We start from the raw sequence: 12,641 nt of genomic DNA, 5'->3' as shown, positions 1-12,641 counted from the left end.
GTAAACTAAGCACTGAATTTACCAAAAAAAAGAATGCTTTTAGTGTCAGCAGATGATAGCCACCAGGATATGGATTGGGTAATAAATATGAATAGAATAAACTTCAAAGAGAGTACAATGGAAGGGACTGATAGACATAGAGTAGGACATGGGATGGAGGTGGGGAAGGGAATGTTGGGGTCAGTGGGGATGAGAGTGGACAGCAGGAACCAGAGAGGGGAGACTTTCTTTTTGGTAGTTTGGCATATAGTATCACCAGGGTGGGGAGGATAAACAATGTGAGAGTTTGCTAACCACTGGAGATAGAGTTCAGGCTGACAACCACTGGATGGGAAGAACTCATCAGATCAAGGGAGGTGAATAGGACGTTTTTACCTCATGGTATCCCCACGTAAATGTCTGCAGTGAGTGGATGTTCACTAGACCAAAGCAGCTGCAATAGTAGGTGTCTATTCCAAGTTGTTCACACTATATGAGCCCTGAAAAGGGCACATTCCCACGTTCCCCTGCCCTATCTAGATTAACTGTTGGATCCCTGCTCATCTCCCTTATTTCTTCTTCATCTCTCCATTTTTCATTCACAGTCAAATTTGCTTTATTAAGACCTATCCTTTGGGGGGGTGGGGGCCAAGATGGCGGCTGGAAAGCAGGGACTTGCTTAAGCTCTCTCCCAGGTCCCTCCAAACACCTATAAAAATGGCTCTGAAAAAACTCTAGAGCTGCAGAATCCACGCAATAGCAGAAGGAAGCAGCGCTACAGCCCAGGACAGCCTGGATGGTCACTGGGAAGGGTCTATTGCATGGAGCTGGGAGCAGAGCAGAGCACAGCCCACTGTGGTCTGTGCCAGGACCAATCAGACTGGAAGCTGGGTGGAACAGGCCCTAATGCCCTGAATCAGTGAGCTGTGGCAGTTACCAGACTTCTCAACCCACAAACACCAAAGACAACAGAGAAGGTTAGTGGGAAAACCTGCTGGGACAGAGGGAAAGGAGGTCGCAGTTCGGCCACCACCCTGCGGGGCAGCAAAGGTGGTGCAGCTCTGCGGCTGCTTATAGAGCTACAGCTGCAGCTACTTCTGGCCCCAGGTCCACCTGGTGGGAGGAATCAAGCAGTGGATTAGAGCAGGAGTGCAAAACCTGCTTTGCCCTGCCTGGATCTGGGCCACAATCCTGGTTGGTGGTTCTTGGGGGAGAAGGAGCGCTGCTGTGGCAGAGCTTGCTGTGTAGAAGTAGCTCTGAAAACAGCAGCACAGCCCCTCAAGCTTGGGACAAAATACTCTCTATTCTATAAGCAGTCCTACCCCAACAGAAAGCTCAAGGGTCAAGTTTGGCTGGGAACATGGCCAGGCAGCCAAAATGGTCTCAGATTCAGACTCAGACTTTGGAATCTTTTTTTGGTGACAAAGAAGACCAAAACATACAGACAGAAGAAGTCAACAAAGTCAAAGAGCCTACATCAAAACGCTCCAAGAAAAATATGAGTTGGTCTCAGGCCATGGAAGAGCTTAAAAACGATTTGGAAAAGCAAGTAAGAGAAGTAGAGGAAAAATTGGGAAGAGAAATGAGAAGGATGCGAGAAAACCATGAAAAGCAAGTCAATGACTTGCTAAAGGAGACCCAAAAAAATACTGAAGAAAATAACACCTTAAAAAATAGACTAACTCAAATGGCAAAAGAGCTCCAAAAAGCCAATGAGGAGAAGAATGCCTTGAAAGGCAGAATTAACCAAATGGAAAGGAGGTCCAAAAGACCACTGAAGAAAATACTACCTTAAAAATTAGATTGGAGCAAGTAGAAGCTAGTGACTTTATGAGAAATCAAGATATTATAAAGCAGAATGAAAGGAATGAAAAAATGGAAGACAGTGTGAAATATCTCATTGGAAAAACCACTGACCTGGAAAATAGATCCAGGAGAGAGAATTTAAAAATTATTGGACTACCTGAAAGCCATGATCAAAAAAAAAAAGAGACTAGATACCATCTTTCAAAAATTATCAAGTAAAATTGCCCTGATATTCGAGAGCCACAGAGTAAAACAGAAATTGAAAGAATCCACCAATCACCTCCTCAAATATATCCCAAAAAGAAATCTCCTAGGAATATTGTTGCCAAATTCCAAAGCTCCCAGATCAAGGAGAAAATACTGCAAGCAGTCAGAAAGAAACAATTTGAGTATTGTGGAAACACAATCAGAATAACACAAGATCTAGCAGCTTCTACATTAAGGGATCAAAGGGCTTGGAATATGATATTCCAGAGGTCAATGGAGCTAGGATTAAAACCAAGAATCACCTACCCAGCAAAACTGAGTACCATACTACAAGGCAAAATATGGACTTTTGATAAAACAGAGGAGGTTCAAGCTTTCTCAGTGAAAAGACCAGAGCTGAATAGAAAATTTGACTTTCAAACACAAGAATCAAGAGAAGCATGAAAAGGTAAATGAGAAAGAGAAATCATAAGGGACTTACTAAAGTTGAACTGTTTTGTTTACATTCCTACATGGAAAGATAATTCATGACACTTCAGTATTAGGGTAGCAGAAGGGAATATACATACAGACATAGATACATACATATACATATATATATATATACATATATATACATATACATATATATATAGACAGAAGGCACAGGGTGAGTTGAATATGAAGGGATGATATCTAAAAAAGTAAAACCAAATTAAGGGATGAGAGAGGAATATATTGAGAGAGGGAGAAAGGGAGAGACAGAATGGGCTAAATTATCGCACATAAAAGTGGCAAGAAAAGGCAGTTCTGTAGGAAGGGAAGATAGGGCAGGTGAGGGGGAATGAGTGAATCGTGCTCTCATCAGATTTGACTTGAGGAGGGAATAACATACACACTCAATTGGGTATCTTACCCCACAGGAAAGAAGGAGGAAGGGGATAAAAAAGGGGGATATAGAAGGGAGGGCAGATAGGGGGAAGAGGTAATCAAAATCAAACACTTTTGAAAAGGGACTGGGTCAAGGGAGAAAACTGAATAAAGGAGGACAGGATAGAAGGAAGTAAGATACATTTAGTCTTTCATAACATGAGTATTGTGGAAGGGTTTTGCATAGTGATACATGCATGACCGACGTTGAATTGCTTGCCTTCTTAGGGAGGGTGGGTGGGGAGGGAAGAGGGGAGAGAATTTGGAACTCAAAGTTTTAAAAGGAGATGTTCAAAAAAAAAAGTTGTTTTGCATGCAACTGGGAAATAAGATATACAGGCAATGGGACATAGAAATCTATCTTGCCCTACAAGAAAGTAAAGGAAAAGTGGATAGGGGGAAGTGGGGTGACAGAAGGGAGGGCAGACTGGGGAAAGGGGCAATCAGAATATATGCCCTCTAGGAGTGGGGGAAGGATAGAAATAGGGAGAAAATTCGTAATTAAAAATCTTGTGGAAATCAATGCTGAAAACTAAAAATATTTTAAAAAATAACAAAATAGGAAAAAAAAAGATAATGTCCAAAAGGGGTACATGATTTAGGCCTAAAGGGTCGTATCATAAGCCAATGAAGGGAATTTTGAAAAAACCCCACCTGTCAGATCTCTGAATGAAAGTTTTTTTTTTGTTGTTGTTGTTAAAAAAAAAAAGACCTATCCTTTCTAATTTGTATAATGGCATTTCCCCTAAGTAAAATTTCCTCTGGGGAAAAAAAGTACTTCTCTTAGCCTCAAGGGTAACAAAGTTAAAAATATACAAGTGTGTTAAAGAAAAAGGAAAAGGGCTAGGAAACACCAAGATGAGGCCAAAAAATAATTTTCAGCAAGCCTAGAAAACTGAGGTTCGTGAAAGGGTGAAAAAAACCATGAAACTGCTAACAATAAACACTAAGAATGTGAGGGAAGTTCCTAGAAGGAGTAAGCCTAATGAAAAATAGTTCAAGAAGGGAGGAAATGGGGTAGATGTGTAATGTAATGAAATGAGGATCCACTCAAGGTCTTCAGGGATTAGCAAGCACTTCAGACTTTGTCTTAGCATCAAACCACTAACTCCTCCTTGACTATCAGAGTACAGTCCTGTTACTTCAGCCAAAGTCTGGCCCTTACTATTACTCATGGCAATTCCTCAGGACTTTATGTTGCCATAAAATGGTAGTCTGAAGTTGGCATTACTATATCTATCAAAAGTTACAGTAGAAAAATAAACTTTTCACTTTAAATTTGAGTTGTAAAACTAAGGAAGGTCTTTCCCTGGGATCCAGGGAATTTAGAAAGCAACAGAGAAGTATCATATTAAAAAGAAAACTAAGAGAATGCAACAGTCCAAGAGCTAATCTATTAAATGGTCGATTAAAACCAATATTGTCTCTTTGTACCATAAAGTAAGATGTATTTTTAAGGAAAAAAATCAGCAATTTCTTCCTTGTCAAACAAAGCTATAGAGATTAAGGTTCCTTCCTCTTTAGACATGCTAGACATAATTACATAGTTTTATCCTGTGAACTGGTTAACAAATAACAAAGAGAAGTCCAGGATGTGGGTTATTTTAAAACTAAAAAGAAAAAATTAAATACAAAGAGAAATGGGGCAGTTAGGTGGTGGAGTGGATAGAGCACTGACCCTGGAATTAGGAAGACCTGAGTTCAGATTCAGCTTCAGACACTTGAGACTTACTAGCTGTGTGACCCTGGGGAAGAGAAACAATAGTAAGATCCTCTACCCAGCCCAGTGCTGCACAAAAAAGACAACCTAAAAGCCCTGGGAAAGAGGTCTCACCAAGGAAATTAACAAGAGCTTAAGAAAAAAGGCCAGAAATTTGCCAATACTACAACTAGGAAGTGATTTGTCGGTAGAGTGTGGAGAGGGGACCCTGCTGGTACACTCAGTGAAGACATACCAAGAGATATGAAAGTGAGCAGAAGGACAGGATAAAAGAGAGTCTGACCACCCCATCAAGAATATAGGAGGCCCAGTATAAAAACTGTAAAGGAGAAAAGAGGCTGAAGAAAAAACAACACAGTAAGGGCAACAGATGCTTAGAGGTTCAGAGGGGAAAAAATGTCCTGGCCACAACAGAAGTACTTGAAAGAAATAAAACACTGAGATGAAAAAATTAAATAAGATAATAGAGGAAAGAAGAATAAGAACAAAAAGAACAAGAAGGAGAACCTTGCCCAAGTAGTAGACAACTCCCCGAGAAAAAGAATGCAATTAAGAGAAATCAATATTTCAGTGTATATTTAATCTCATAAACAACTGACACAGAAAATAGACTGAGGAGAAATAATTTAAGAATCATCAGACTTCGTGAAAATCATAACAAAACAAAAACCTGGATATTATGTTTCAAGAAATCACAAAAGAAAACTGCATGTATCTATCAGAACCTGAAGAGAAAATGAAACTGAAGAGAATCCACAGACAACTTTCTGAAAAAAAACAGAAATAAAAACATCAAGGAATAGTGTTTTCCACAGTTTCCAAGATGAACAAAAAATACTGCATGTAGCAGAAAGAAAGAGTTCAGGTACTAAGAAATAAGTTGGGTTCACACAAGACTATGCTGCAACTTCTATAAAAGAAAGAAAATTTAGAAATATGACATTCCAAAAGGCAAAAGGCCAAGAATAACTTAACTTGCAAAACTGAATCTAGACCTACAGGAGGAAAAAGTCTTTTAAAAGAGGAATTTCAAGCATTCCCAATGAAACGACCAAAACTAAACAGAAATTTTGAAATTTAAACTTAGGAATCAAAAGAAACGTAAAAAGGTAAATACATTTAAGTAGCTAGAAGGGAATAAATGATGGTAAGCTGCTTACTTTTTAGGAGAGGAATAAGAGACAATTATAGTTTTGCATGGAACCCTACTGCCTTAAAGAATCACAGAGAAAGTTAAGAAAGACAAACTAAGGAGTTGGGAATGGTTATGGCCTGCTTTTAGATAGGAAAGAAAAAGAAGAAAAAAAACTGAAGAAGAAATGAAGAAGAAAGAAGAACTTATATCTCATAATTAGGGTCCATTAAATGAAGAATATACAAAAATGAATGGTGGAATGAGAGAGAAGGAATGGCACTAATCCTGTTACCTGAATTAGACAAAAAAAAGGGCTGAACACACACAGAGAAAGAAAAAAACTTAGTGTGGAAATAAATAAACTCAACAGAGAATCAGGAAGGAACAAATAAGAGGGAAAAGGAGGAAGGGGAAAGGAACAGAGGGAAAGGAATATGCACTTATATAATTCACAGGCACTGTGCTAAGCACTTTTCAAATATTATCTCCTTTGATCCTCACAACTGTGAAGTAGCTGAGGCAAAAAGAACTAAAGTGACTTGCCCAAGGTTACACAGCTATTAACTGTTTGAAGCTGGATTCAAACTCAGGTCTTCCTGGTAACCCCAAGGCTCAGTGCTTTATACACTGTACCACCTAGTTGCCTCATAAGAGGCAAAGAAGAAGGAGATCTAAGAAGACAAACAGAAGGGGAAAAGAAATAGATATAAGCAAAACAAACTTTATGTTCAAAGCTGGTATATAAAAGAGAGAAGAAATAAGTCTAAGAACAGGTAACTGGGGTCTGGGCAAAGTCAAGAGAGAAAGAGTTAAGAAGAATTCTAGAATTTGAGAGTTAGAAAAGATCTCAATAGCTATTTAATGTAATCAACAGATGAAAAGAAACATTATTGTGACATACCTAACATCTGCCTGAAAACCTCCACAACAGGGGTTGGAACAGACCAGTTCAATTATAGATCACTAGTACTGACAATTTTCTTTCTCTTTCACAACCTTCTTTTTTGTAAGGAGGAATGAAGTGGATGGCAAAGGGAAGAAAAGGATAAAAAGATAAAATGGAGAAAATAACATAATTAACAATTATAACCACAAAGGTGAATGAACCCATAAAACAGAAGAAGGTAGCAGAATGGATCAGAAAGCAAAATACAACAATATACTGTTTAAAAGAAACATCTTTGAAATATAAAAAACCATACAGTTAAAATGAAGAACTGGAGCAGACCTATTAAAGGCAAAAAAGCAAGGATAGCAATCAATCTCAAGCATAGCAGCAGGAAATATTGACACGGTTAAAAAAGATAAGCAGATTGTGCTTAAAGGCACCATTGATAACAAAACAGAATCAATACCTGATATATATGTACCAAATGGTAGCACATCAAAGTACTTAAAGGGAAAATTCAATGAATTCTAGGTAGAAACAAACAGCAAAACTATAATCAATGGAGACCCTGCATTATGCTCCCTTCATCATCAGCCTTTTCTGTATATGATAATGCCAAGAAAGCACAGCACAAAGAGAAAAAAAAAAAAGAAATTCCAAAGCAGATTAGTATTGGTATAAAAATAGAAAATGACAATTTTTTGGAGGGGATGAAAGTAGATAGCAGTGTACTGTTGGTAGAACTGTGTATTGTTCTAGCCTTTCTAGAAAACAATTTGGAATCCAAAAAGTCACTAAATTGTGCATATCCTTTAATCATGACATCATTACTATGTTTATAGCCCCAAAAGAAGGAAAAAATTCCTTAGGTAAAAAAATATCCCTACAAAAACTTTTTTTGTTGTAGCAAAGAACAGGTAACTAAGGAGATACTCATCAATCATACAAATGAATCCTGGTAGATGAATATTACTGTGACAAAAGAGAGGGATTTAGAGAAACCTGGGAAGACATTTCTTTATGAACTGATACAAAGTGAGCAAACTCAGAATAATTTATACAACTAAAACACTGTAAAGGAAAAAAATGCTGAAAGACTTTAACTCTGATCAGTGCAATGACCAGCCACAACAGAACAATAATGACTGCATTTCTCACCTTCTGACAGAGATGCAGAATGAGACATACATTTTCTGACACGATCAATGTGGGGATTTGTTTTGCCTAACTATGTTTATTTGTTATAAGGAAAGGCTTTTATTTTGTTGGAGGAAAATGGAGTAGTGATAGTGATACAAAGAGAGAAGGAAGTATCGATGAAACAATTTTTAAAATTAAATTAAATTAAAATTAAAGAAGGAAGTTCAGACAGCAATACGAAAGGACAATCTGGGCTCTACCATGTTGAATTTATTATGGTAACTGTAACAAGCTTTACATAATAGATACAGCTTCATGGCTCTTTATCTTGTTCTTTGTACATGAAAATGATTATGTCCATTAATGTCTATCAATTATATAATAATAATGATAATAATAATAATCTTTTTAAAAAAAGGAATGGCATGAGGAAAGGACCATGTATTTTGGGATGGGCTCTCTCCCAAACCTATATGACCTATGTTTCTTTTTAATTACTTTCACCAATTTCCTGGTCCAATTGTTGAATGGAATATCTGGTGATATATGTAAGAAGAGTTTTACCTCCTGTGTCAAAACTGTGGAAGTATAAAGAATTAGCAGGGTAGACAAGGCAAAATGTTATGCGAAAACCATAGGTAGAACAAGAGTAATTCCTCATGTCCTCAGGCTCCATAGAGCCCACAATGCGGAGACTCTGCTAGTACACACTAATAGGATCTATAAGCTGAATCTCCATATAAACAGTGGAACTGCTTGAAGCAGCTCGGTGTCATCACGGATAGAACACTAGACTTGGAATCAAGGAGATTTAAGTTTGAATCTTGCCACAGACACTAGGAAGTTATGTGACCCTGGCCAAGTCACTTAATCTCTGCCTTTTTCTCTCATCTGTAAAATAGGGATAATAACAGTATCCTCCTCACAGGGGTGTTGTAAGGAAAAAATGAGATACACATACACACATGCACGTACACGCACTGCGCGCACACACACACGCACACACACACACATGCACACACACACACACACACACACACACACACACACACACACACACACACATATATATATAAAAAGAAAAAGCGACAGAGTCAGAGAGAGGAGGAAAGAGACAGAGAGAGAGAGAGGGACAGAGACAGAGCTTTGTGAACTATAAATGTTAGTTATGAGCATGGGCTAGGTCAGTCACACTCACAGTACAGTTAGTACCACCATAGAAAGTGTTCTCTGTAGGAAAAGTAACAGTCTGTTGCTTTGGCTAAGCTTTCCTCAGTCACAAAATTTGATCCTCAAAATCAGGTTTTAGACTGGATGCTCCTAGGTGCTCCCATTCTGCTCTAAAATACTATGAAAAGGTAAAAAATTATTGTGAATCAGTTAGCTTAGGAAAAACTCCTGTTTTTATATTTAAATACAAAGCTTAACCAAATATGTGTATATTGCCCTACCAAAAAAATAGCTTGGGACACTTGAAGCAAACAAATGATTGGTACTAGAGAGACTGATGAGGTAGAAAGCCATAAAAAGAGAAGCATTCCAACAATCTAGGTCACAGTTGGGCCCGACAGGTGGTAGGGTGGAGAAGAAGTGACATAACAAACTCAGACTCAGATAGCAATGGATTGCCTCTGGCGGATATCCAAGGGCAGAAGAAGCAGTTAGAAGAGCAGAGTGAGCATGCAGTGTCCCATCACATGGCTATTTGGCTTCCTCCAGAAGCACCATGACGCTTACTTTAATCATGTCTTCTTGGAAGTTTTCAATTCCTGTTTTACTGTTAAACAACTGAAACAAAACAGTTTATTCCTTGTAATCAAAGCCCCAAGGGAGATAGGATGAGAGAGAATATACACTCTTTTACACAGAATCTTGTGTGAGGGGAGAAGGTTAATGAACCAGATGAAATCCCAGGTCTGACAGGAAATGGAATTAGAACCACAAAGCCAAGGATGCAGTCAGCAACTTTAGAAAAGTCCAGATGCACTGGGTTTATTAAAACTAAAGACAAATAGAGAAAGAAGAAAAAGGACCCAAAACAGATGGACAGCTCTTCACTGAATCAATGAAATCTGATGCTTATTTCATATCTAACATTCTGTTTTCATTAATTGCAATAAATTTTTAAGCTTCCAAAAGGCCAAAGGATCTCAAATATAAAATGGAAAAGTACAGAAAGCTCTTCTATGTAACTTTAGAACATAATTTTACAGCATTACTTCTAGATATGCAATAACCACTCATTAGAACAAGGACCACACATCTTTCTTTTTTTTTCCCCTTCAATCTAGGAAAAAAAGAGTCAGTGTTTGGGATGCATGCTTCCATTTCCCTGCTTCTGTCTGCATAATTTTGTGAGGCCTGTAAATAGGTCATTTAAAACGCATCAGATAATTAAGGTCCAGTTCATAATGAATCAGTCCATAGCTACACCATCATTACTATAGAATTTAAGGTCCTCCTCTGCCTGTTGCAACCTCTATTCATAATCTCAACAATTCCTCATGCTGAGCTCCTTCAGTAAAAAATGGATAGCTATGAATTTCATGCACTCAAACCAAGTCACAGATCTTGTATTTCTTAACTGTTTTCATCCTTGAGTTCAATATTCAGGACACAGTGACCTTTTTCTTATCAATAACTTCAGCCTCAGGGCTCCAGTGACAGGTAGGCCCACATCTGAATGTGTAGCTCTCTGACCTTGCTTGTGGCTAAGATTGGTTGGTGAGAGACTAGTTTCTTGAATAGACTACTTTAGAACTCCTCCTCTGTGCAATCAGGGATGGAGAGAAAGAAGGGAAGTTTACCAGAAAGAAGAGTAAAACAAAAAAGGAGGAGTCACAGGAAAACAGAAGAAAGCACATACTAGTACCAGCCAAAGCTCCTTGGAAGAATTCCCAAATGTATCTCTGCCAGTGAGTTCTGGAATACATTTGCTTAGACCAATATTTCTGCAGAGACCATAAAAGGCATTTTTTGGTCACAGTTTAATGAGACCCCACTATGTAGTTCTAACCACTCTTATCCCACACAGATATCTAGTTATCTCTAAATGTGGTCCCAACTCAGCTCTTCATTGCCCTCTTAGTAGGATCTTTATATCCCATACCTACCATGCCCATCCTGCTCCAGGATCTTATCACAGTTTGCCACTAGACTTTTTGAGTCTCCTTACCAAAACAACTGCTGCGGTGAGGAACAAAGGTTTTACAAGCAGTAGCAATAGCTAGTTCAGCAGAGATAATAGTCTTAATGATCAGATCCTCTACATGGGCCATCAGTGCTGCAAAACAAACAAAAAACCATGAAGAATGAAATAAGAAATTGCATTACTGCGCCCTAGATTATATTCATAAAAGCATATGTGCCCAAGTCCAAAAATGTCCAGATGTCCTCCCTTTGGATGGGTAGTTAAAGGAAGTATATATAGCCCAGGAGGGAGGGGAAGGTCATTTCTAGCCATCCTGATCTATATCTGGCCACTAGATGCAAATGGCTCTGGAGGAGAAAGTAAGGCTGGTGACTTTGCACAGCCCTCCCTCACTTAAATCCAATTCACTTGAAAGCCATGGCATCACCTTCCTGATGTCATGGACCTCTTTAAGAGCAAAGGACAAATAACAATATAGTCCAGGATATCAGTACTTACACGTGTGTGCAAATGCACAGAGGTGTCTACTTAAGGAGAAAAGCATTTCTATTCTAGAAATGATACCTATTTCTCCCTTAAATTCACACAGAAATACAGAATCTCAAGAGTTGGAAAGGACCTAAGGATCTATCCAGTCCAACTCAAACCTGAGTAAGAATTCCCTCTACAGCATACTTGAGAAGTGCTCTCTTTCTCTTTCCTTGAAGTCTTCAATGAGGAGGAACCCACTACCACACAAAGCAGCAGTTTTTTCCTTAGATCAGAGTTAAATATGCCTATGTAACTTCTACCTCATTTCCTTTACAGCCAAGCAAAGCAAATATAACCCTCTTTCACATGACGGTCTTTCAAATATTTGAAAATGTGTATTTCTTTACCATAAGTCTTTTTCCTAGTAGACTAAGAATACTCCTTTAGCAAACCTATGTTTTCATGTTGCTTGGAGATCAGCAACCTTAAACATTTCAATGTCCTTAACGATATACTCACTATCTATGCTTAATGCCAAATTGATCAGATGACAATATGAAACAAGGAGATCTGCTTAAAAGAACCTGAACTCAGGGCTTCATTAGGGAAAAATACAGATACAGTTTGTCAAATGAAATGAAATTGTTTCCTCCAAAAATTCAAGGGCTAATAGAGTTTTATGCTTTAGTCCAGGAAGCAAATTAAAGAGATTATCCCAAGGGTCACAGAAATAAGTTTTCTTTCCTTTCTGAAGTAGCAGGAACAAGTACCTAACACCAACACCCATAATCTTATCTGACAGCTCTCTCTGCCTTAGTATCACTAAGCCAATGATAGTGACACCTAGCAGTAGACAAAGGCTACTATATTCCATCATTCCACTGCGCTTAGCTTAGGCTTGGCTACTCACCAGTTGTGTCTTTCCCTTCTTGTTTCAGGTATCTAAGCATCGCGCTCATGCTCCATTTGTTCCCATAATCTTCCACTTCAGGATCATCACAACTAAAAACAAATCAAGGAATCAGGGGTCACATGTGGCTTTAGGCTTTTTTATCTTAAAGAGTAAGATTCTTTTTGAATGGTTTTCTTGTTCACAATTCCTTAGAAAACACATCTTCCTTCTCTCTCTTCTGCTATCCACTCTATAGTCCTGTTTCCTTCATCATATTAATATAAATGGAAGTCAAAAGTTATACATTTTCCGATACATGTATAACCTATATTAAATTGCTTG

General features: G+C 38.3%; 1 protein-coding gene across 3 annotated transcripts in view; it reads right to left on the bottom strand.

The window, feature by feature from the left end:
• TTLL5 (tubulin tyrosine ligase like 5) overlaps positions 1-12,641 on the bottom strand; it is a 400,968-nt gene that overhangs the window by 311,275 nt on the left and 77,052 nt on the right. For all 3 annotated transcript variants that reach the window (XM_036734448.1, XM_036734449.1, XM_036734450.1), the window contains exons 11-12: positions 12,318-12,409; positions 10,961-11,068 (exon numbers count right to left, since the gene is read on the bottom strand). In XM_036734448.1, coding sequence (XP_036590343.1) covers positions 10,961-11,068; positions 12,318-12,409 — 200 coding nt within the window. The remainder of the gene's footprint in view (positions 1-10,960; positions 11,069-12,317; positions 12,410-12,641) is intronic.

This window comes from Trichosurus vulpecula, chromosome 8 (assembly GCF_011100635.1).
Source record: "Trichosurus vulpecula isolate mTriVul1 chromosome 8, mTriVul1.pri, whole genome shotgun sequence".
Taxonomy (NCBI): Eukaryota; Metazoa; Chordata; class Mammalia; order Diprotodontia; family Phalangeridae; genus Trichosurus; species Trichosurus vulpecula.
The sequence above is the reverse complement of the archived record's forward strand: the minus strand, read 5'-3'. Positions and strand labels throughout refer to the sequence as shown.